This window comes from Hirundo rustica, chromosome 3 (assembly GCF_015227805.2).
Source record: "Hirundo rustica isolate bHirRus1 chromosome 3, bHirRus1.pri.v3, whole genome shotgun sequence".
Classification (NCBI taxonomy): Eukaryota; Metazoa; Chordata; class Aves; order Passeriformes; family Hirundinidae; genus Hirundo; species Hirundo rustica.
Genome location: NC_053452.1, coordinates 17653194 through 17679814, shown reverse-complemented (window position 1 = coordinate 17679814; position 26621 = coordinate 17653194). Strand labels below are relative to the sequence as shown.

At 37.1% G+C, this 26621-nt stretch overlaps 1 protein-coding gene across 4 annotated transcripts in view; it reads right to left on the bottom strand.

The window, feature by feature from the left end:
• The window catches only part of CDC42BPA (CDC42 binding protein kinase alpha), a 182370-nt gene that overhangs the window by 96936 nt on the left and 58813 nt on the right, over nucleotides 1-26621 (bottom strand). For all 4 annotated transcript variants that reach the window (XM_058419709.1, XM_040057917.2, XM_058419710.1 and 1 more), the window contains exons 4-6: nucleotides 20754-20837; nucleotides 16404-16499; nucleotides 11805-11953 (exon numbers count right to left, since the gene is read on the bottom strand). In XM_058419709.1, the coding sequence (XP_058275692.1) occupies nucleotides 11805-11953; nucleotides 16404-16499; nucleotides 20754-20837 (329 nt within the window). The remainder of the gene's footprint in view (nucleotides 1-11804; nucleotides 11954-16403; nucleotides 16500-20753; nucleotides 20838-26621) is intronic.

Genomic DNA, 26621 nt, shown 5'->3' with positions numbered 1-26621 from the left:
TTTTTTTTTTTAATTTATAGCAGACTGGTAAAGTCAAACATTTATTATAAATCAGTTTTCTTTAATTGGAACTAAATCTGTGAGAAGGCATGCAAATGTCTAGTTTTGAATCATAGATCACAACACAAAAATATCACACTGCTTTCCATGACTTCCTCAGAACTCAGATTCTGATTTTTTTGACAAGAGACAAATTAATCTCTCTTGGAATATTCAACTGGCAATGATGATATTTTACATTTCAGCATTCACACCTCTCTTAAGCATTTGACTGTCAAAAGCAACCATGACATTAGTAATACAGACTCTCAGACAAATATTTTCCAGAAACTACAGTTTTAAAGAAACAAGGTAGCAAAGGCTGACTCAATGTTTAAGTAGGACTGGTGATTTGACAGCAATTTCCTTTTGAGTCCATTGACAAGTGCTGTCACTGTAAATCATACTTTTCTTACTTAAATTTTCTACCATTTTTTAGATTATACATTCTTAGAAGAAATACCAGGTTTTTGACACAGGTGAGTAGGAAGAGCATATTATTTGGACCTGTTGCAATTAATCAGGCACAAAGCATGTAGACTATACTGACACTAAACAACTTCCACTTCCTTAAACATAGTGTGTAATACTTAGAATGACTACGAGGAATAACACATTATGCCATGCAAACACTGGGAGCAAAATCTGAATTCCTTTGTGTGCACAATTCACCAGGATCAGGTAATTCTTGTCACAGTATTATGGATTGAGACACAATTCCATATTAAAATATTTTTAATTTTTCTCACATGAGAGAAAGCGTCACTGTGAGAACAAATGACAGCACTAGAAAAGGTATTGATAATAAACTGGCTAAAGGAGAGATGATTGCATAGTACTGAAAGAGGAAATAAAATCAGATGGAGATTATTACTGCTGATCCTCTGGGATCAGTTTTGAAACTGATTTAACATTTTAACTTTAAAACCTGGCACAAAAATAAATGCACGCTCATAATATGTGTAGATACTACGAAGCTGAAAAGCAACAGGGAAGACTGGAATATCACACCACACATACAGAAGTGACTAAACTGAAGACTATAATAACAGAAATCAGCTTACACTTAACAGTGCAAAATGTAAATACCTTCCTGGTGAGTGTAACAGCCGAAACTTCTCATATACACCGAAAGCTTATCAACTGTAAGAGAGAAGGAACTGAGTACACCAAATCATTATTTTTCATCTGTACCTTTACAGTGTGATAGAACCATGGCTCTTGGTTTCACTGGGAGAAATATTCTAGCAGAGTGAGAAGTACTGCAGCTATAACACAAGTTCTTTCCAAAATGTCATCTCATATAATGTTTGACATTAAAATAAAATCCTTGACATTAAAATTTTACAAGTTGTCTGACAACTCTAAGATTAAAGAACAACTTGAAGAATGACCATACTCAACATTGTCATGAAACACTATTTCAGAAGTTCTTATCTGTAAAAGAAATTCCTAAAATTTTGACATACATATAAACAAACTCTAATCAGGCTACCAAACATGCCAAAATGTAACTGTTGCTCCGATAATATGAAACAAACCAAAACCAAATAGTCATGATGGCAAAGAAATTTGCCTATTTTTTCACCACTACTAAACTCTTTAAAGTAAGATGCACACAAAGAAACATTATACTCTCCAGTTCTTCTTTCTATTTTGCAACACTGTCCCCTGACCAAAACCAGTCTTTGAAATTTAGCACATGTGGATTTCTTATTTTACCTTATTTATTGTAGTCTCCAAACCTACTTGCCTTTTTTTAAGTATTCATAATCATAGAGTTCCACTTACTCTCAGCTGTAGCTCGGCTGTCACTACGCCTACCATGTCAGAGGCAAAATTAACCTGAACTCAAACTCCACAGCTCTACTGCTCTGCCATAAAATTGAAAATATGCCCCTCACATGAAATTACACACAGTGTTTATTTTTCACTAAGCCTGTACTCCATTTTCTTCATATATTAAATGAGTATATGATAAGCTATCTTCTAATTCCCAGAGTGGGTAAAACTCCAATATACCTAAATGGGATGCCCAGTTGACCCTATTCACCACCTCATTGTCAAGAATTACTGTGAAACATCTTTCAGCTTTTGCTTATTTGGTTTTGCAAGGCTTTCTAAAGCTCTTGTGGCTTCTGCTTATCACTGTGTCCATGTGGCCCCCTCTGTAAAGTCACCTCTTTCCAGTCACTGAGCCAGCCCTGCAAATGCAGCTGTACAAAGATTTTAGTGCACCAAATTAATCAGTATGGAAGCAGTTCTGGTAACAATTTCTCTTTGGTTAATTAAAAATACTGCAGCATACAGACAAGGAAGCATATTAAAAAATGAAGCATGCTTGTATAAATATAACATAACAAAACATTTATAAGCAAAATTAGCTTAAAATCAGCTTATGATATCTCTGGCATCTGAGGAGGATTGTGAGCACATGCTTTTTTCAGAAGATTACTCCCCTAGAGATCAAAACTGCATTTTCATCCTTTAACACAGGAATATTTTAATTTTTTTAAAGCAAATCTTACAAAAAAGCAATAGCTCAATTAACAGGTAAGCCCCTAAATCACAACAAAAAGATTATAATTTGAGGGAAATAATATGAAAACAATACGTTAATTCTTACGAAACAAGGAAAATAATAGAAATATAACCTAAAATCTCTCGTCCCATAAGGCATTTAGAATGTGTTTGGGCAGGTTCAACCTGTAATATAATCTTTATTCCAACCAAAAGGCAAGGAAACATGAGGGAATAAGCCAGACCAGGCTTGAAGCATATGTCTACAGTTTCTCTACCATGTCATGCAGCAACAGACATATGACATAAATAGTTCAGTATGTGTCTTTTGCTTTTGTTGCTGTTAGAAAACAAACAAACCATATTGAAAGGCATGATCCAAATATAATAAGCTCTGTGACATTGGCATAAAACTCCTGAGAGCAACAGTCTAAGGAAGGAACTGTAGCCAGAGGCTACAAAGGAAGAAATGCATTTGGTCTAAATACTAAATCCCCATATATCCAGTACTTGCAGTTGCTTGGCAGAAAAACATCTCAGAAATTTAAAAATAATTGAAAAAATAAAGTGTCTACTGTTTGCTCAAACACACTAAAATTACACTTATTAAGAATAAAGTGCCATTGGAAAAGCCTTTGTATTCAAATTGCATATGTAAAAAATAATTTCCTTCGGACATAAGGAACAATGCTTGCTTAAAAAAAAGCAAAGATATCTTTTAAGAAGTATCTCGGAAAGAAACTTACAGGCTGAATTTTCAGCTCTTAAACTTAAAGGAGCTGCACTTACATAAAAGTAAATTCCTCTCTGTGCTAGTTCAATTTCCTATATGAAGAAGACATAACTTTGCTACTGTAGCAGCAGACCAGATTTTATCCCTTCCTCCCTTTTGTTCGGTTCTCATCTAAGCCATCCTTTCTCTTTGTACCTTTCTAATGCCCTTTTCCAGGACTTCACACACTGTATCTGATTAAGAATTACTGAGTTACAGTGGCAGCAATATCACTGCTTTCTGCTGCATGAAGAAATGCTAAAGGCTGCCCCCCAATAGCTAATAAAGAAAAACTGAACAGCACAAACATCACGGCACCTGAGTCAATAAAGATTTTAATACAACTTTTCAGATAAAGCTCCACAAGGTCTTGCTTCCCTGACCCCAACCACAGAACCTTCCACAACTGAACCAAGCCTGACCTCATGCAAGCATCTGCTTGGTAAGCAGTATTCTAATTTGCAGGATGTTAAGTGACCTATTTTTTTTTCTCATTTAAGAAGTCAAAAGCCAGCAGTATTATGCTGTTATTAAAAAGGAACACAAGGTAGGGTCCTCTAGCAGTGCAACAATAGCTCTTCTGGATATGCAAGAGGGAAATGCAAGACAGAAATGCAAGAGGGAAGGAAGAACAGTTTCAATGCAGACAAGATTATTTGGACTAATACTTCCTTAATTGTCCTTCCAGGAGTCAGATTCTTGTCCTTGTATCTTATTACAATAAGATATCTTACAAGGTTATCATAATTTACTAGGAAAAAAAAGGAAGTACTACATTTACTGATTGAGGCAACAGCCATTCAACTCAGAAATTCAAGCATCAAATTTCTACTTGTCAGATCTGAAAGTTCAGCTACTTCAGATATTTTCATTCCAAATCCACCAAATATCCTCTAGGAAGAATGCTCTAGCAAGAAACCAGGTTTTAAAACACTTTTCATAATACATTCAAGCATCTCAGGTTTTATATCAACACTGCAGGAATATCTGACGGTAAAGCCAAGTTATTTTTGCTTATTTATGCAACGACAAATCCACATGACATCTGAAGTCAGATAATGATAATGAATTTGTTCAGTGCAGCTTCTAATCTTATGTAATCAAATAATATAAACTCAATTGTATTTCAAATACTAAAAAGGAAGCAAAGGGTACATAAAAGAAAGGTATTTCAAGAAGGAACTTGAGGAACACACGAGGCATTAATAAATAAAAATTGGAGACCCTATGAAAGGAGGTAGTTATGAAATAAATATTGTGTTCACAAAGAAATAATGAAATGGAAGGTCTGTAGAATACAAAATGAGGCAGATAGTTTCCTTTCCAAATAACAAAAAACTTGAGAATAATGAAGAATCTATCACACAACTGCCATCCTCATTTCTGCCTGCATCATTCTGAACTTAAGGAACAACAACAAAATCACTGAAAGTTAATTACCAAGTCTGTCTTGGTCCCCAAACAAAGAGCTAATTACACCCTCAGAACCACAGTCAGAGACTATAATTTCAAAAATAAGAAAAATGTTTTTGTCCTACTTTCCTGATGTTGATTTTGGATATCAAAGAAAGTAGTAGGAAACAGTATTTCCAGGTCCTAAATGATCAGAAGAGAATGAGTGTAAAATTATAGCTTCACTTGCAAAAAAACAGCTTGCAAATGGGACTGTTTTGTCCTCAAAAGAAGTTATTGAATTCTGTGAACACCTCCAATTTCATTAAACATTGAAACTGATCTCATGCCAGAGCTATGACTGTTCTAACATGGACCTTTCTTCTGTGAACACCACAGAAATCAAATCAATCCTTACGCCAGAGGCAGCAGGAGCTCTTGGAAAGCTCCATTGCATTTAGCATCCTCTGAGTGTTGCTTTAAATATTATTCCTTGGAAGGGAAGACCAAAGGTTTTTCTACAGAAAACTTCAGGCATTAATAATATTCCCCTTAAGAGTTAAAAAGGACCCCTTCCAATCAAATTCTATTTCTTGTCTCTCTCCTTCATTTTCACTTTTAGGAGGGTTTAAACACTTCTGTTTTACGACAATCACAACCAATTCCTACCTAAGGGGGATTACATACCATCTGGCAGAGCGCTCACATCCATCTGCCTCTTGAGCAATCTCGTCCAAAAGGTGCACAAATTGACATGAAAAAAGTAGAAACCCTTAATTTACGCACTCCCCCTTTTCCTGAGTCTCCCTTCTAGTAAAGGAGAACTAGTACCAGCTAAAGGACAGGTAGGGACTCTGAAAGAAAGGAGAGGTGCAGTCCTTGTAATGCCAGCCTTCCTCAGCTGACAATAATCAACAACCTCCTCTGTTAGGAGGTCAAACATTAAAGGGGAAGGTCTTACTGTAAGCTGAGGATATCATACCTTTATGATACTCCAACTGTTTCTCATGCCCCTTCTGCTTTAAAATCACATTGTCAGATATCCCAAGTACCACTCAAGGGATGCAGGGGAGAAACAGGCTCAATGTAATGAACCATGTTTTTATTGGAAAGACTGGCTTAAAACAAATTCCTACTACTCTCTGTAACATTAAGAATTGACCCAGGTCAGTTAAAATGGAAAGTTACTTCTCACTTGGCCTGGTGTCCCTGCACAGTGCCACAAGCCTTTGTTTCAGCAAAGAAGGAACGCCTGGAGCTTGGGCAGAGAGGAACAATGGGAGAAAAAAAGGTCCAAGAGTACATTTGTAAAGGCACCTCTGCTGAAAGGACTGCTCAAGGCTTCTATCACTTAAGGGGCTGGTTTCAGGGTTTTTAAACTCCTTCTGCTTCAATAACACAGAATATACATATAGGTCCACACCAGCTCAGTCACTCAGTACACAGCTTTCACTCAAATTAACACTCCCATGAGACACTCTAAGAAACCATTTGCCTTCTCCGTGCCGTACAGCCAGTGCGATCCACTAGCTCTCGGCGCTCCAAGCATCTGTGGGCCTTTTATTTCAAAATACTTCTAGGTCATGGCAAGCTCCTTTGGAAGTCCTACCGATGAATTGTAGTCAAACAGCATTAACCTCATCCAGGCCTCAGCGCAGGTCAGGTGCCACCCCGAGGGCACACTTTGAGAGCAGCTGCCAGCGTTTGTACCATACAAGGTCACGCTGCAGAACCAAGGCCCAGATAACCTTTGTATCCAGCCCCTCCTCAGTGGAAAAATGGAGTGGAAACAACTCACTGAGCTCTCCTACCTTCGTCACAGAATACCTTGCAAGAAAGCACTGGTTTACTAAACACTCGCTAAAATAACTTTCTGTCCTGCAGTTTTCCGTGTAAAACTAAACCATGACACATTTCAAAGCAATACATTTTCAGTAACTATCAAAATAATCCGATGTTATTTTTTCCTTATTTTTCTACTCGTTTCCTTCACTCTCAGCACTTTGTAAGGACATCTTCATGCGTGTATTCCACATTATGTCTGTTGCAAAGTTTGGTAAACATTTAAAATACGACGTTGCTTTCTTTCAAACCCACAATGAGGGCTCACTTTACCAAAGGCCAGAGCACTTGGCTCATCCTTGTGCCAACTCAACTCAGACACACCGCGCAATGCAGCTAACTCCCAAGATGGGCCTTCCACCCCTAAATTTTCCACTTAAGCAAATTAATGATCAGTAAAGATGGGATACACCCAGAAGACAGAAAACCACTTATTCAGCAAGTCAAAAATGGATATGCTGGCACTGAAACTTACAGTTGAAAGTGAAACGCATCCTACAAAGGATACCAGATTTCAGCTGCCTGCTGACAGTAAATATTTCAGGGATGTCCCTAACATGATTTCTACTGAGGACAAATAGAACCTTCTTGTTAAAAGCAAAGAGTCTGGCTTGGTAGGGAATAGACAGTTATTTTATGCCTGTAATGGATTTATTCCCTAATGTTCAGTACTTCTCAGAAAGGATGTCACTTCCTCAGAGAATTCTGCTGCTCTACATTTTAAGAACCCAAATGTTCCAGTGAAGCTCAGCTTAAATTTCAGAAGCTGATATAGAAAATCTGAAGAGAAAAATAAGATCAGGTATCTGGTTTAGAACGCTAAAATCCTTCCAACTAAAAGACAACAGCAACCAGAAATCCAGAAACACCCTGATGGAGCTACCTGGAATTTCACATATTTTCTGGAAGTGGGTGTGTTTACACTTTGCATGCCTATCTTTTCACATGCAAAAGACAACACCTGACATGTATGTAACCTAAAGAGTTTGCCCTGTAGTCTTAACTATCCTCCCATAAACTTAACCAACAAAAATAGTAATTAACACAGGCATTTCATAATCTTCCCAAAATATTTTCTTAGTAAGAAGGTAACTAAGGATTGCTTTACCATTCAATAGAAAAAGATGATTGTTTAATGTGGGTGTGTGCCAATATATGGAAACTATTTTAAATGGATATTTTTGCAGTGGTCTGGAGGATCATGTGTCCAAATGTTGAACACTCCCTAGCTGCAAATTAGCTCTGCCCTGAATCACTGTGCTACCCTGCACAGAATAAAATAGGTGGAGGAAAGAAAGTCAAGATGAAAACTATTTAAGCACATTAACACTTACAGTTCTGTTCCTTTCAAAAAAACGTAATGCCCCAAATTAAATTTAGGACAGAGACAGACTTAGATGTACCCTTACTAAGGGGCTGCCTTGGAAGACAGCACAAAAGGCAGTGGCACAGACAGGGCAGGGGTGTGCAAAGCCACCAGTGGCACACTGAGTGTGCCCCGGACAAGTTCCTGTCCAGAGGGCATCTTCTCCAATTCTCAGGGAAAAATTCATACTGTGGCAGACAGGCCTCCTCCAGTCTTTTTTACTCTAAAGGATTTAGACAAAACTAAGAATTTCTGCTTTAAACTGAGAGAACACCTGGTTCACCCATAAAATCATAAAGGTGTTGTAGGAAAGACAATTGTTATGTGTTTGTGGTAACACAACATGCATAAACAAAGGGTAGCTACCTAGCTTAAACCGAGAAGAGTTTTACTGCAGTCCACACCTGGATATGTGATAATGTATGCACATATAAGCTTTTAACATATGCCATAGGGAATTAAGCAACAACACAACCTTGAAACTAAAATAATTATCAATGCAATTAGAGACTTTTTTTCAGAGGGGAAAAAAAAAAAAGAAAAAAAGAAAGGTCCTAAAATATATATAAAAGTATAAGACAAATTGATGTTGATTCCTAATAAATGGGAAATCTTAACCTGTATGATACTTCAATTTCCGGAAGACTGGCACAAGATAATATTTAACCTTGGTCTATAAGCAAGCATCACTTCATTGGTACAAATTGCAATTGAAGAGATCAGGGTTAGGTGTAAGCTTCCCAATGAAGTTGTGAATTTGTGAGAGATACAAATATATACTTTCTTTCTCATTTTCAACAGCTGCACATACATTTAACTTCAATGAAGTTTCCTTTCTAAAGGTAGCCTTGGAGCTCTCAACACCACTTGGTAGCACCGGTGCTACTGAATTCAAACCAATGGCAAAAGCTAAGACACTAAAGAAAAGGACATTTTGTTTACATTCTGAGCCACCATTTAGCTATCAGGTAAAATACCACAAGATTCGTTCACAGAAATCAATTATCCAAGATTTCTGTTTTGATTGATATTATCTCAGAAATATTGGATCACATATTTGCTGAAACTAAAAAGAGGATAGAACCTGAGAAAACATTAAGAATACCCTAAAAAATGGTAGTACTGGTGTTATTTTTTAGCCAGCAACTTTACTTTTTCTTAATTTCATTAGGTATCAGGAAACAGCTTCAAAAACACTATGCACTTTATCTGCATAATTTTATTAATACCTCGATTTTCATCTCCTTCACACTATAAATTCATCCTGCAGTCCCACAATGCTAGTGCAGAAATAGCATTCAAATTTGGAACTGAAAACCTGAAATACAGTGGTTTAAGTAATGCTGATGTTGTTTGTATTTGACATTTCAGAATCTTGGCCAATGTACTTTAGGAAAGGGAAGTGTCTTGCATTTGACATCAGAATGGTTGGCATACAAACAGCTTTTGAAATCAACATCACTTCCAAACAAAACTGACAACTAAAAAGTGATTGATGCTAGAAAGGCACAAAAGGAGTGACACACTTAGAAGAAAAACAGAAATACCATTTTTAAGAAGTACAAAAACATTCACAGAAAACCAGAAAATTACCATCAAAGTCCACCGCTATGAATGGTTAATGTGAAAATCTATCCTGAAAGAACTGGGGCACTAAAAGGAAACAAAACAAAGCAATCTGCTATCTTACTGTGTGAATAGAACCTTGACCAAAACATGCCTAAAGCATGGTTTCTAGTTCAGTAGCAACAACCCAGATCAAATCCTGATGTACACTGGCTATTCATCTGAAATACCACTACTGCAGCTGCTACATTAATCCAGCTTTTAGCACTATTTCCTCCTCCTTCTCCTACATCCTTTGCTGTGTGCAAGGCACTCCCAAAAAAAGGATGTGGCCACCATGGTTAAGCCTTCAGGAAAAGAGCATTAGTGGCATTTAGATGATGTGTTTTCTTTTCCTTTCTTTTGCTTTACCAGTTGCAAACATCTTAATAAAAATAACAGTGAAATAGGTCTCATTTCAAAGGCTGATCATTTAACATATACTCAAGTGCTCTTTACATTTTTAATCTTGCCAAACATGCCTTTATAAACAGGCATTGTATTACAGCAGCACTAATGATAAAATGCCAAAGTGGCATTTAGAACTTTATGAATGTGAAGCTCACTGGCAACGCCACAAATCAAACAACAAAGGACCGAAAACGCATAGGGGCTTTTTTTGTTGTTAAAAATTCATATGTGTAAATATGCAAGCATAATAATTAGCATCTTATTTTCAACTGCAATGCTACTATTTTCATCCCAAATTTTTCACCAGCACCTATTTAATCTTGGGGACACTACTGTTTGAGGATGGAAACGTCACATCTGTTGCACATTACATACTAGCAGTACTGAATAACAAAGATTTTGATCTGTTTAGAGGAGAAAGTAGGAAGAATCTGTTCTTCTGGAAAGAGTTACTGCTCCATAGGCAGATTTACTGGGTAAAAGACCTGGCAACAGCAGATAGTGTCTCACCAATTTACCCACAAACACATTTTAAGAATTAGATTCAAATTAAATTGAATGCAAAAACCTTTCACATCAGATCCTAAGCAAAAAACAAAACAAAACAAAAAAGAGGCAGAAATCACACAGTTCAAATCTTCAGTACTCAAGGAAAGTACTCTGGGTTTTTCCATGAGACACTATCACACCAAGCTGGCTTCAACAGGTAGGCACAGTTCTTCAGCAAAACTAGCAGACTTCAAACTATTCTAGAATAGTGATTTGCAGTTCAGCACCACCCCACAAGCTCTCTCATGAGAAGCCAGAATTCCAAAGGAAATAAAACCCAACCCAGAAACAAACCAAAACCAATCACAATACACCTTTGGACAAAAAAATCCCAACTCTAAATCCGCCCTTACTCCCCTCACACACCTTTTTGCAGTGAAACAGCCAAGTGGGAACAGTAAAAGAGGACATGGTTAGTACAGACTCTAATTAAGGGGGATAGATGGATGTATCAAACGAGCTCATTCTGCCAACTTAATGATTCAGCTTAAAGAACTGGGAGTTTTCCTCCTGACTTCTGTCAGAGTCAAGTACATCTGTTGAGTGCATTTGAAGATTCTGCCTCTTGTAAGATAACCTTTTCCTCTGCACACAAGAATTACCATGGAGTTCAGCAGAGAATGATGTATCAAAGAAAAGATGATGCTAGTTTTGGGGAAAAAATCAATCATGATCTCCAAAAAAGCTAGACACAAATGACTTAATATTTTCCTGTGAACACAGGATTTATATATACATACATATATACACACACACACATACACACTAAGGTAAAGATAAGCAACACAATTTAAGTGCTTCCATTCATTTAGCTGCCTTCACTTTATTTTGAGGACTATAGGACCTAAGTCCAAAAGTCATTATAGTTTAAGGACTTTTGGACCTAAGTCCAAAAGAAAATGCTGAAAAAACATTCAAAGCAGAAAGTGATGTGTTTTCAGCTTCAGTATAAATCAAACAGATTAATGAAGAAACAGAATTTGACCTTTCAATAAACCTGTTCAAAGTTGTTCACATTCACAAGCAGGTTTCCAGTTTTGCTTTTATAAATTATGGATCATCAACTCTCCAACGAGCCATTGTGCAAGGTTCATGAGATGCTTTTGAAGGTTCATTCATGCCTCTGACTACATATACAAGTTTAGCAACAGCTCCAATCACCACAATATAGAGAGAGATCGGTTCTGTCGTGCTCACTATCACAGCAAGCACTTGTTACCAACTTAAAGCCTTATAAAAGGAACTAGCTTCACTCCATCAAGTAACTCTCCATAACTCCAACAGGAATTTGGAGCTCTTATTACTCACCTGTGAACATAATGCAACTGATGGACTGAATCGATGGCTATCACCATTTCAGCCAAATAAAAACGAGCCATATCTTCAGGGAGTCTGTCCTCAAACTTGCTGAGCAATGTAAGCAGGTCTCCTCCAACATAGTAATCCATAACCAGGTACTATGGAGTGAGAAGGAGAAGAGAACAGAGTGAAGGGGAAAAGCATCACAACTTATTGAGTGAATCAAAGACTAAATACTCATGGAAGCACGTAAATTAATTCACTGCAAAAATTATTATGACTATGAAAAAACTAACCAAGATGCTTAGGTGCTCTGAAAACAGTAGTCGTTCAGCTGCAGTTTAACATTTAGCCTACTTGAATATCTTTCATATTTATACCTCCCCAAATACAGTAAACCTCATGGCAAAATAGTACCAACTTCATCCACAGTCCCATCACCAAACATGAAATATTTAGATCCTCTCAATTCCCTTAAGAAAACAGCGCCCTTTGTTGGAATGCTAAAGGAGTAAGGATTAAAGCACAGACCTATAAAAATGAAACAAGTGTGTTAATTTGTAATCTCATTTATGTTGCCCTAATTTCCAAGGCTTTCCCTTCCCTTTTTTCCTACCATCTTCTTTTCCCATTAAAGAAATTACTTTGGAGAGTAAAGTTTTTAGAATTCAGATTAAGGCGAAGTCTGAGAGATTTCCAGTGACCCACAGCATAATTCCAGAAACTGTTGACATTACACATGATACAGGACCTGGCAACATAAAATACATGTCACCTTCTCTAACTGAAAGGATGGAGAAAAATATTGATTTCTTATGTATTAATGAAACATAAAACTTGTCAGCTATAAAAGTGGATGCAAAGACTTTAAAGAAATCAGAGCCTTTCCGAATTTTACTGGATATACAGAATAAAATGCCATTTCTTTTAGCAACATAGTTAAAATGACTGGAAAAAGTGAAACTTAAGCGTGAAACTCAGGATTAATATATTTCAGCTTAGTTTATTTTGTTTTAATTATGAAACAGCACCTGAAAGGGCAAATAGGGAAAAGAAAAAAAAAATCAAACTAATTATAGCAAACAAACTAATTATAAACCTTCTAATTTAACATGCACTGCTAAGACATTACCTTCAAACATCATTGTGGACAGGTTAATTATAATCACAGAATATCCTGAGCTGGAAGGGACCCACCAGGATCACCAAAGTCCAGGTCCTGGCCCTTCACAGGACAGCCCCAAGAATCAAACCATATCCCTGAGAATAAATTTCCACTAGACTATCTGAAAGTTTTTGCTTAGAGCTCCAGTCTGTTTACAGGAAGGCAGCCTATCTGCATTTGAAGTAGCAACTCTTAAGAAGACCATAAATAATAAAAAATATTGAAAATGTAATAATGTATACCCTGATTGGTTTCTTCAAAATTCTGAAAACACAACCTAAGGGACTATTTATATTAGTTCCATTAACATGTTCGCCTTTCCCATTTTCAGAAAAAGACACTAAAATATGAAGAAAAAAAATCTGCAAAATTATGCCAGCTCTAAGGAAAATGAGGGGCAGGCAGAAATCCTACATCTGTTTCTTTCCCCTCATATTTTCCATAATAATAAGGGTGATGAACCAAGATTTTAACAGCTTGATACAGAATAACATGGACATCCTCATTGATTCTAAGTGCATAAGAAAGCACAAAAGGCATTTCCACAAGATTTTAAATGTGTTGATAGTCAAATTTTCATCTGTTGCTTTGTGACAGGAATAATAAACTTCTTAAATTATGCTCACAATCCTTATAGAAGATAAGTATCTTCTATTCAGTGGGGCTCCTATGCTCCGTTTGGAACAAGATTGATTGCATTACTTTCTTGTGTTTCATAGTTTTAGAAAATGCATTAACCTTTGGAACTTCAGATATTGATTATTACGCGATGCGTTGTACAGACATCTCCAAGAGCTGAACTTACTGCTTTGAAAGTATACTGAAAAAAACCAAAACTCTTCAGATTCTCCTAACTGATGTGGGACCTCTGAACTCATTCTTCAGCACTTTTAAAACCTCTGCAACTCACCTACTGGATATAACAAAACAATGGAATTTTGGCTCTTAAAACACAGGATTCTGCACCTCTTCCTATGTTTGAAAGAGCAACATAGCCTAATGACACAGAAACCTTCAACTCCTTGAATAAGCCAACACTTAAACTGTAACTCAGGGTATTAAGCTGAAAATGAATACACATGTAGGAATGTAATTTAAATCTAAAAACTAAATTTAACATTAAAAAATTCCGTCAAATATCCAATGTCAAATATCCATGTCCTTATAAAAAACAGGGCTTTTTACGCTTTAAAAATACTTTCTAAATGTACACAATCATCCATATCTATCCAAGTCTCAAGTACTTCTCAATATACTACTGTACAACAGCACCATCTTTCCAGGAGAAAGAAAAAGCATAGATTTAAGAACTTAAAATTCTAGTAACTAGTGGAAGCTTATTACAGGTATTTAATCCTAATTCACAGATTCATTTCATGGAAGACACATCTTCAGACCTCATCTGCTCAAGCAGGATCAGCTAGAAAAGGCTGATGATGACTCTCCAGCTGGGGTTTGAGTATCTCCCAATAAAGAAGGGTTTTCTCGTTTTCTGATGAAATGCTACATGTTTCAGGTTGTGTCCACTGGCTCCTGTCCTCTCCCCAGGCACCACTGAGAGGAATCTGTCTCCCTTGTCTTGATTGCCTCCGCTGGGTGTTTATATACATTGATGATAAGCCTCATCTCCATACTATATTTATTTGGGCTGAAGAATCCCAGCTCTTCATACAGGAAGGATTCCCCAGTGTCTCAATTTCTTTCTGGCCTTGCAATGGACTTGATCCAGTAGTTCCATCTCTCTTTTGCCCTGGAGAACTCAGATCTGGACACAGCACTTCAGGTGCAGGTGGGGCAGGGCTGAGCAGAGAGGAAGGACCTCCCCTGACCTGCTGGCCACACTTTTCCTTGCAGCCCAGAACACTCCTAGCCTATTTTACTGTGAGAGTGCACGGCACAGTTAAGCTTGTTACCTGTCAGGACCTCAAGTAAAGCTGCTGGCCCTCAGCATGGTACTGGATTTCTTTTATTCCACCCCAGGTGCAGGGCACTGCCTTTCTCTCTGTGGAACTTCATGAGTTTTCACTCTGTCCAGTTCTCCACTCTGTGGAGGTCCATCTCAAGGCAAGCAACAGTCACTGCTCAAGCACACCTACTGCTCAATCTACACAGATTTTTTTTTTTTTAAAGGCCACTTGTGTTACATGTGATTTTAATAAAAAGCATATGGAGAACTAGTGATGATACAAACTCTCAGTATTCCTGATATTTTGCCCAGCAGGCTGCAGAACTAGCTCCTGTCAGCAGACTATCAAAAATGAAGAACAGAACCTGCTCTGTGCTTAGTAGGAAGCAAGGAAACTGGCAAGAATAAAACAAATTCTATCAGGCTGTTGTGGAATATATAAGACCCTCCTTGAAGTGTTGCTAATGATAAGATCAGAATTACACAATTAATGAGGTTTTTTTACTGTCCATATTAACAAAGCAGGAAGCTGGCTGGGAGGTATTTACGCCAACAGTTAGACTTACAAACGCAGAGCCCCATTTCTATACAAATCTACCAAAACCCATGGATCCCCAGGCATCTAAACTGACAGGAGAAAGTGCAATGTAATGGCAAAAAACACTGCAAGTCTCCAAGAGTTCCATGCATAGCACTCTTTGTATTGGACAGACTAGGAAGAAAAAATTACTGTGGCTGTATAGTAGATTTAAAAAAAAAATATTAGAATTGCTAATGATAGAGAATCCAAAGCACAGGGCAACAAAACCCAAATAATCAAAAGCCATCAATGCATAGCTGTTTACTTTTTCAGGCATGAATATTACCGAAACTGTATCACAATCAAAACACTTTTTAAGTGGGAAAGATTTTATAGAAAATTGGCCACTTCTCTTCATATTAGTTTCTTTTTGTGAGTCATTCAAAATACTCAAAAATTAAATAACAAAACAGAGACATTTTAATCTACAACTACAGCTTCCAACTCTTATTTATGAGCATTTAGTGGCATTCTTCCATGCTGTAATAACATTTTATTGTTTTGTGACAGCTTACTGAGTTTAAGCCCTCAAAACAGTAAGTTGTTTCAAAACACAGCTACTCCCAATTTCTCTCTGTAAAACAATAAGCATGGTTAATCATAAAAAATTAAAGTAAAACAGAAAATCTTCATTAGTAAGTGCACTTTTAATTTTATGAATCCAATTAAACTGGAATGACAACTTGTAAGAAAGAATCTGCAACAAGACCAAGGTTTATCAACAAATGCAAAGTGGTTTTGAAAACAAACCTGCCTTCCTGAGGTATTTATAGCAAAACTTTCAAAGTTTCTGACCAGTCTCCACCCTTTAGAACTTTATGGAAAAATCACAGATCCTCACATGGTCTGTATGGCCCAGAACACAGAATTAAAAAATAAATTACTTTTACTTTTCTGTCTCAAACCACAACCAAGACTCTGCATTTACACACACACGCATATAAAAGCAATACTTACTAAATAGTTTTCATCCTGGAATGCATAATGTAAGGTTGTGATCCACTGGTTATCTCCATTCACTAACACATCTCTCTCTTCTCGAAAACAGGCTGTCTGAAGGGGAGAAAATAATTATAGGCATTAGGTAAAATATATAAAGAAAAACAGTTAGCAAGTTGACTGTGTTTTGATATTATATTGGGGGGGGGGGGGGGGCGGAAATCAAAACTGCCACTCACTTAAGAAGTCATTTATTACACTATCCAAACATGACACAATTAAAAAAAAAAAAAAAACAGATATGAGAAGAGCCCACCTTGTTCAAATATAAACAGTTGTGCTTCTCTGTACTGTTAAGTGAGGCAAAGGGATAAACATGCTGCTGCTTCCCGTTGTCTAAAATGTCAAAATCTTGATGTATCAATAATGACAGAATAGCAATGTGTGATTAAGAAAGTCAATCAGTAATGGCTTTAGATAATTGTAACTGCACTAGGAGTCAGAGAGCTGGAATCTGGAGTCTTTATGTTGTTTGATCTCATCACGCTGTTACCCTAGTTTTACACTTGAGTTTTCACATAAGGCTCTCTTCATTTGAAAGTAGCTGCCAATAACTCATTTGATAATCATTAACCACTTTCTCCACACCCCTTGCTCAGGAAAAGCTGGGAGAAGTAAATCTTGTTCTTGCCAGATATAAGCTGTTGATCAGACATCCCAAGAGGTTTCCCCTCACTACACTGGAAAGAAAAAGAGGTGGCCAGGAGGTGTCTTCATATCAAGTGGAACAGAGGAGGAACAAGAACTGCCAACAAATGTTTTAATTGTGGAACACAATTTGGTTTGTACAAAACAAAAGAAGATAAAATGTGAAGAAAACCAAGTGCAAAGTAGTGAGGTATTTAATCCAATGAAGGCCTTGAACTTGCCCTGAGTAGTGAAAAAAATACCTTAGCAAAAACAACTTTGCAGAATGACGGACAAAAATGACCAAACAATGAAAAGCCAAAAAGAAACTATGGCAAAGAAGTCCCATAAACATTTTGAAGGCAGTGAGTTCTGAAGTGAATATCACAAGAAAACAAAAGGTAACAAATAACAAAGCCAACACAAAATTTTGTTCAGAAAAAAAAAGATCTAAAAGCCAGTGCAAGGGAAAGAATAATATTGTACGGGTTCTATTTAGGACAGAGAGTTTGAGAAAAACACAGACCATATTTTATTCCAGCACACTGCTCTTCACAAAGATGTTTCATCATTTTGAACCCTGCTCTGTCTCTTCCATCTTTGAGACTAAGTTTAAAGGAAATTCAAGCCTTTGGTTTTTATTTTTAAGGTTTAATTTCCAAATCCAATAGGAAAATAGCAGAACTCTGGCATGGCTTTTGCTGGCTGTGAGATTTGGAAAGTGAAGAATGAAAAGTGAAGTATCATTTGAGATTGAGATATGCACAAGAATATATGCAGCAAAACAGAGTAGCAAGTAACTCCCTCCTCCAAGAAAATAAACCACCACAAGTCTTTTTCTTGGTGAACAGTGTAAGAACTATGCAGACCAGGAAAAATTAAGGTGATGTACTTTAATCACTGTACAATGCAGGAGATAAATCAGTGAAATCTGAGAAAATAGCAAGATGTACTTAAAACAAATGCCTTCAAAGGATATTGAATGAAAAATAGACTTGAGATAGGAGAATGAGCATGGATCACCTTTGAAAGGAAGAAAAGCTGTTTGATGCTCCTGCTTGATTTTTTTATCTTTCCTTGTTTGTAAACTCTTGACATATTTCAGAGAGAAATAACTATGAACTCTTGTTTTCACAGGGATGAATAACAGGTAGTTTCTCTACCTCTTATGACACAATTCATAGGGTTAGTTCCTAGAGAGTTTATATAATTCCACTTGTTTTTGCTATGTTTTGACCAAAGACGGTGCATTCCTTGAGCACTCCAGACACCCACCTCTGGGCAGCATGCCTAGAGCTGAAGCAACAGCTACTATCACAGTAGATTCACAGCTGAAGTGGAAAAAAAAAAATCCAACAACAAGAGAAAATAGCAGTGATTCTTTTAATTACTGTAACATGGCTCAATCAGGCTTTTTTTAAAATGAAGCCTTTTTTGTGCCTTCCATTATTCCAGCATAACATTTCATCTTCCCTAGGCAGTCTCCCTGAACTCTTGGCAGTGACCTCCAGAGGTCATCTCATCCAGCTCTCTGTCACAGCAAAGCCAACTCAGTGCTGTGGTTCTATCTCTCCTGTTATCGTGGCCTTCAAGCAGCAAAGAATTTGACTTGCTCTGCTTTTTGGTGCTCATGTTCTCACAGTCCAGAATCAGCACCTGCTGGGGGTGCTGACTGCTTCCATGCTGCCTAGTATTTGTCCTGTTCTCTCCTGAGCCTCATCTGGCACCAGTGTGGCACACTTGTAACTCTAAGTGACTGTCAACGCTCAGGGTAACAGGTCTGGGAGTGTAACAGCAAGATGTCACACACTTCCAGGTACTCCTTGTATCAGTAACGCTCCCAGTTCTACATCCCAGCTCAACAGTGGCTAGTACTTGGAAAATTTATGCTCTGTGTTACACAAAAAAGAACACTGACTTTGCAATCCGTATAATTTTATCATAATGAGTGTTTTCGCACCCATAGCTTCCAGTACTCAATCTTAATATGGCATTCTCAAGCCCTTGTTGAGTACATACTCTCATTTTGCTTTTACTCCCACTTCCCACACTGTTGTTACAGAGGTATATGAACATATAGATCTATCTATATGCTTGTGTTTTTGGATTGCAGGATTTTCCCGTGTATCTCAGTGTTAGTGCAGCATACTGTTAGCAGAGCCAAGATGGGTCATTTTCCCCATCAGTGGTAAGAAGTGCATTCACAAATGTTTAAAAAGGACAGGTTACAGTTGCTAAAGGTCATGCTTTATAATGTATTTTCACTACAGATGGTTCTTTTTCCACTATATACCCATGGGTCACAAATACATGGAAAAACATAGCTGTAACTCTTTTTAGGCTAACGGTTCAGACTTTGAGAAATTCAGCTGGACCCATGGGAAGAGTATTTTTAATACCTTGAATAGAGAAAAATTTTTGAAACCTATTTATAACTGTATGTTAATGAAAAGAAACAGTTTTCAAACTGTTAAAAGGGTACATTTAAAAATAGAGTGGAGCTTTATTCCTGGTCTTTTCTTTTTCACTGAAGTAATAAAACTTACAGTAATGACATTTGTCTTGGAGAGAAATACCTCTTTGTATCAAGACTACTGCCAGATTGCTCAGTATCTGAGTAATTTCTGGATAAAAAGGAAACACACTGTGCACATCTAACCACAATCTGCAAGCCATTTATACTTCTTAATGTGATAACATTTTCATTAAAAGAGACAGGATGTGCACACATCAGAAACTGGCTTTAATTTGTCTGAATACATTTTTTTTAATGTGTGATGGTTTCCCATTGATCTCACTTCCTACCAAGATGTAATTAAAACATAAATGCGGAAATCAGAATAAACTTGGAAGCAGCTGAACAGCAAGGCAGCCTGAGAGCAGCAAAGGTGAGGTCTCAAATAAAAACTATGTATTTGTGAGTGTATTTTTAGTACGCATTTCAAAGCAAATCAGAGTTAGATACATGTTCCATCTAAAATTAATGCACAAGTATTCAGCTGCGGGCTGCATTTTATAAGCTTCCTTTCAAAGGAATCCAGGGGAAATATATCAAGGACTTTATGAAGAACAGGGTTGTATAATGAAAGTAGGCAGCTAAGGCAAAAGTAAGGTAAAAAGAACTGTTCCACCTTTTTCAGACACGAATGGACTCCAGCCATAATGAGGAACTTTTTATCACATAATTTTGCAGATTAACTTTTTAGGAAACATGCACTCTAATTAATTTGAAACTTTTATCTTTCTGATTTTTCAGTCTATTCATTGGGCCTTTACTAAGTTCTAACTACTGATAAACCAATAGGCTTGATGAGCTTTAGCTCAGCAATTACCTTCTTATAGCTCATAACTACCTTCCACCATGGAAAGTATTTGCTAAAGACTACATTCCCAATGGGAACAAATGCATTAAAAGATCACTTGTGTAGTTGGCAATTCTTGGGCAATTACAGAAAAGACCTAATGTCAAAAACATCCAGCTCCACGGAAGTCAAAATTCCAGGCTATTTTAATCCTTCTGATGAATCGCTTTAAGTTTATTTAATATTAATCTTTATAGCGTCAGTAAGTAATGAAGCACTTCCTCCATCCCTCTAATAAACATGGAGACTTGTGGACAGAGAAATGTCAATTCAGCAGAGTAAGAGGGGACACGATCATGGAAAACTACTGTAATCTTACTTCAGCTCTCTTCAGCATCTCCCACTTATTAAGTATCTTCATGGCAAAAACTTTATCTGCATTTTTCAGTTTTACTACTGCAACCTGGAAAACAGAAATGAAAGATAAGTTACAACAAGAAAATGCATATTGTTTTCATTTTTATGTAACCTTGCAGTTTTGGAGGTTTTTTTCCTGAATGTTCTGGACACGTTTTTACTATGCACACAAAACCTCACCATCAAGACAGAAACACCTCTACAGTATAGGAAAATTCCAAGTTTATTGTAAGCTTTCCTTATGTGTCACACTTTCTCTGTGTATCATTTTCTCTAGGTGACCATCAAGGAAAAACTGGCATTTCTGGCCATCACACTTCTTGCTCTATCTGTATCACGAATCCCTCCCTGGCTCTATGCTTTATATTCTTGGACTTCAGTGCTACACACCAATTTAATCTCTGAAACCTCAAGGAAAGGTAACGATGTAGCATATTCTAGATCAAGATAAACAACGTGCTTTTGGTTTTAGGCACAAATAAAACTGTAGGTTTGCCGTAAAACAACTTCCACTCTCCTTTCAAATAATGCACTAGATTTTCTCCAGATGGAATGACTTCACACTTTTCCACCTGAAGTTCAACAAGCCCTTTATCATGTCTGTTGTAAGCAGCAGGGAAACAGTGAAATGAGCAATTTCTAGAGAAGTAAAACTTAACAAAACAAGCCTGCCCAGCTGCCCCTCCTCCCCTCAGAGCTTCTGAAACATTCGATGCCATAGGCCTCTATAATAATAAATTAACTAAGTTCACTGACACCATCCTTTTCTGAGAATATTAGTTTTGTTTAGCTATAATATAAGCTAACATAGAATATTTTTAGGAAAGAAGGAGGGAAGAAGTTTACACAAACTTGTTTTCACAGTTCAGGCTTCCCTGGGTATAGAAAGCTCAGTGTCTTAACCAAAATGGGTATGAAAGCTCCACAAACTCAAAGCTGCTGATCAGAACTAGACCAGCATTACCATCCCAACTCCAGAAAAGCTCAACAATCACTACATCTTAACAGCCATTCTCCAACTATCCTGTTCTGCCTCTTCCCTTTAAAAGAAATCTTAAAATTAAAGCAGATAAAAGATTATTTCTGCGTGCATCTGGTTACAAGCCAACATGCTGTCACACAGATTATCATCATCCTCATCCTGCAGGCCAGTGACAAAAAAATACGAAGGTTGAATCCTACATTCCTTTCACCTCTTTTGTAATCAGTAAACCAGCAATGAGTGAAGACAGTGATAACAGAAAACACAGGATCAGACAGTTTGAAGAATGTGTCATGCAAACCTTTTTCAACCATCTTCAAATGTGTCATTAACTGCAACAGCTTCACAAACGAGGCAAAGGCACAAGTTGAAGGCTTGCAATACTCTGGTGTCTAAACGAATGTGTACCTCACAGTGTAGCTCCTGCCTAGCTAGAGGTTCACAGACCAAGCAGCTGTCACTTCCCATACGTGCATTATCGGCCCTGCTCTTGACACTGCTGCCTTCAGGGGCTGCAGGGGGTGGGAGTGGCAGGGAGATAAAAGGAGGAGATAAGACAGAAACGTACTACATTATTCGTTTAAACTAGTTTATGAACTGAAATTTTTAAAGGTTAGCTCACATGAGGTTCAAATTCCGATTTAGAATCCATTAAGGAACTTTCAGATTTGAAAAACAAAAATGATTACTTTAGCCTAAAAGATAATAATTTTAATTTACAAAGAATGTTTGCTCTGCTGTGCATGGTAACCCAAGACTGATAATCACTTTTTTTTTTTTTTTTTTTTTTTTTGAGGGAAAGATGAATCACCTGCAGTGATACATAGCCCAGAGAGGGGATTTGATCTTGATTATCCTTTTGCTTTACTAGCTAAATCTTAGTTAGAAGCTCTGGTAAGCCATTATCTGTATCAATTTCTAATGAGAAATGGCAGGAGGAGAAAGTCTTAACATTGCACCTAGTCAGTATTCAAACTGTATCCTACATATCTTGGACAACAGGGACACCCCCAGTGATGCAGCCTGTGGTGTGAAGCTACAAAGCAGCTGTGCCACAAAGACCTTTAAGAGTTTTAGTACTCTTGCAGGGAAAAATTAAAAGGCTGCCGCTCCTAAAGCTGAGTAGCTCCTGCTGCCCAGCATGGAAAATAAGTTTTTTCCCATCATTAACCACTGGAGTAGAGGCAGCCAGAGGCGTATGACAATACAAGTATTTCAAGGCAAATTTCAGGATTTCATTTCTTGCCTGTAGCATGCTCAGTGCAAGGCTGTATTAGTCTGCAGAGGACTTGGTTATTGGAAGACACACAGTAAGACTGTACAGCTGCCTAAATTTCCAGTCTCCTATTCAGCATTCACTTGGACACAACTACAGGAGCTACAGCACTGCCTTCGGTGAAGATTTGGAACACAGGCCTTCTGTGGCACAAACAAGGGCTCAGTACCTTCTGCAAATGTGTAACAGCATTGAAGACTGACTAAAGAACAAAAATAGACTCGTGTTTACCAGCTGTGTTTACAATCAGTCTGAAGCTTTTAGTCTGTGAAAGCCATTAATATTATTCCATATCAATAACCACCACACACAAAAGATCACAGACATCATCATCATTTTTCTGCAATCACAGCGTGTTTTTGGGGGTGTCTCTGTGCTTTATGAAAGTAAATTCTAAAATGCTTATTCCAAGACTGTGAAAGTAAAATCTGACACTTCAGCAATGAGTAGACTGATGTAGTTTCTAACTGTAACAAAAAAAAAGAAATATGAATCACGGTTACAAAACCAGGCAGTGTTTACATATACATAGAGTATTTACTACCTACACAAAGGCACAAATACACATAGAGTTTTGTTTTAATCTTTTCCCTTCCCCAGTGAAGCTGTTGAGACTGAAGAAAGTAATCATTCCTGTCCTAGTGATCCTGAAGTGTCTTGCTACTGAGACTTCTTAAAATTAGATTTTTTTAAAGTTTTTTTTTAAAAATTTTGTTTTCCTGTGAGCAGCCCAAAAAATGAAAAAATTATTGGTATGTGCTGATGTAAACATCTTGGGTTTAGTCAGATAGAAAGTTTTTTTCCCAGTCTCCCAACCATTTTCCATATTTCCCACAAACAGCAGTCTAGTTTGGCATGCTATCAGACACCTTCTGCCCCAAGCTTGGCTATTTGTCTCTATGATATTTGTCTGCACTTTCCCTTTGCTTAAAAAGCAATAGCCTTATACAGGAAAAAAACCAGAACAGACGCTATTGAAGTCAAAATAAAAAGAAAGAAAAATAAGAAGAATACAATTAGAAAGAAAGATTCAGCATCGGTTTTCTTGTCCAGCAAGAAGAAGTAGACAAGAAAGAATGTTCATAACTGTATGACAAAAATTAGGAGTAACTTAATTCTCAAGCTGCAAAACTCATCTTCAAAATATCAACAACATAACAACCTAACACTTGCTAGTATAAGCATGCACTGAATTTTTTTTCCAATGCTGTAACTGAAAATTTTGTATTAGACAGAACTTTCACTAAGCTGCACTTTTATACTGCTGAAGGACACCACTAAGAGCTGTTGCTTAGTTGCTTCATCTTTCCTACCAGCATTTTTATGCTCCAAAGTTTAAAGTCTTTTTGTTTTGAGTTAGGTTTTTCAAACCCTGCTGCTCAAAGCCAGCACAATGAAACACTCGAAGCCCACATTATTAATTTTACCATGATAATCCTGCTCCTCCCCCAAGCAAAACATCTGTGTTTTCTAAAGACAGCACCCTTACATGGTAATTGTAAATAAGTAAATGTATGCATGCAGCGGGAAGGGGCACGTGAATAATTTGACAAAAATGAAGCTGCCTCAGAAAGCAGAAAAACAAAACTAGGAACAATGAACTCTTACAGTTATAAGCAGTAAACAGTTTAAACTATTTTTTTGGTCTGCATTAAACTCATGAAAACAAAAAGGGAAATATTTCTTGACTATGCAAATTGAAGAAATTGAGTAGCATAAAATCAAAATAAGAACAAGTCTGAGACTGTGCCAAAGAAAACTTGCACTAACTTTGTAGTCTACAGAATTTCAGAATTGTGTTGATTCAGGAGACAAAAATTACCCCTCCCAGTAACCTAGAGCAACCTTGGTCTCATTTATAGTTTGCTGGAAAGAAAATACATTCTTTCAGATTTCTTAATCTGTCTCAGTAAACACAAGTATTGTGCAATTTAATATTAATATAGGTTTTTTGTAGTTTAAGTAGCAGTAAAATTTGGCGGTCCTTTTTTCTATCTTGCTCAGATATTTACTGGTTATTTTGCAAGAAAATTACAATTTCATATAGAAGTTCTTTTCTTAGATAAATATCTGTGTAGAACATGTTTTTGCTAACTTAGCAGGACATATATCCTTCCAAATATTTATTAAGTCCTACTTTAAGAACATAAAAACTCAAACATCTTCCCTGAAAGAACTTCAGTTTTCCTCTTGCTGAAGATTTTGACAATTAATAGAGTCACACTATCTTCCTTAGATAAGGAATTAGAAAGAAACACTGTTCCTAGAAGAGAAGAACTAACCAATTACACGGACTGTCCCCAGAAGGGGACGGGGAAAGTTACATTCTCACTGTTCGTGGGATGATTCACCACAAAGAACTTCCTGAGAAAGAACTACGGTTTCTTTGCGGTTTAGCTGCTGTGGAGTGTGATGCTGATTTAGCAGACAAAAATGACTTCTCCTAAAAACACAACATAAGGCAGGTTTCATATATGATCCTTCTGACAAGAAGGCACCAACATCAGCGATTTTTCTTATATTTAACAATCTGTACATGGACTCAGCTGCAACTCCTATGGTAGCGCTGACCAAGGCTAATCTTTTAAGCAGAAGTGTTTACATCAAAATGGAGATTGCAACATTCTCTGTGGCAGAGGTTTAGTCTAAAGATAAATTATCCATGAGTAACTTCAGCCATCAGTCTCCTGTATAAAGAAGCTTTACTCCAGATGGAGCAAAACCAAGAGTGATAAAGCAGCTAAATTAATACTACTTTTTTGTTGTTATTTTTACGGCTGCTCAATGATTGTATTTGCACACAGAGATCAGAGTACATAGTGGCACTACAGTGAAAATTCCTCTTCCTTAAGTACTACCTACAGGAGTCTGCTCTTCCATAATCACAGACTAACAAAGACTGATTTTCACTCAGGATGCAAACATGTAAGTGAACCTGAGAACAATTCCTCTCTGTCACATGCCAGAGTCTCCAGAAATTCTCTCCTATCAAAGAGAACTTCCATTTCCAAAGGCAATGAAGACTTTGATCAGAAAATATTTTTCTTATTCTTTGGGTTTAAGCTTACATGTATGTTCAGGCACTATGGAGTACTTCCTGGAGAAGCTTTACACACTATCCACGTCTGCAGTATATTTGGCTATGAAAAACTCAAGGCACTGTTGTACATTCGAATGCTCTCGCTACAGTGCACTGCATGTAAAACAAAACTCATGCACCCAAAAAAATAAGAAAAATGGGGAAGAAACCTAACACTTTAAGTTTCCTTGACCTGTGATCAACAGACTTGTCTGGCAACTTTGAATAAGAGATAGCTTAATCAGAAGCAGCAAAAAATTGTATGGTTTGATAGCAACAGGTGACTACTGAAAAAGAAAATAACATTTGCTAAAGTCCTTAAAAGAAATACAGGAAAAATATTCAAACATTCATTAAAACAGGAAACTAAATGACAGGAAAAGAGAGATTTCTCTATGTTGTTGGAATGTCAGTGTCAATATTTGGCTAATAAAGCTGCTGAAAACTACTTTCAGACTATAAAGTTATTAGGAAAATTAGTAATTCTTAGATC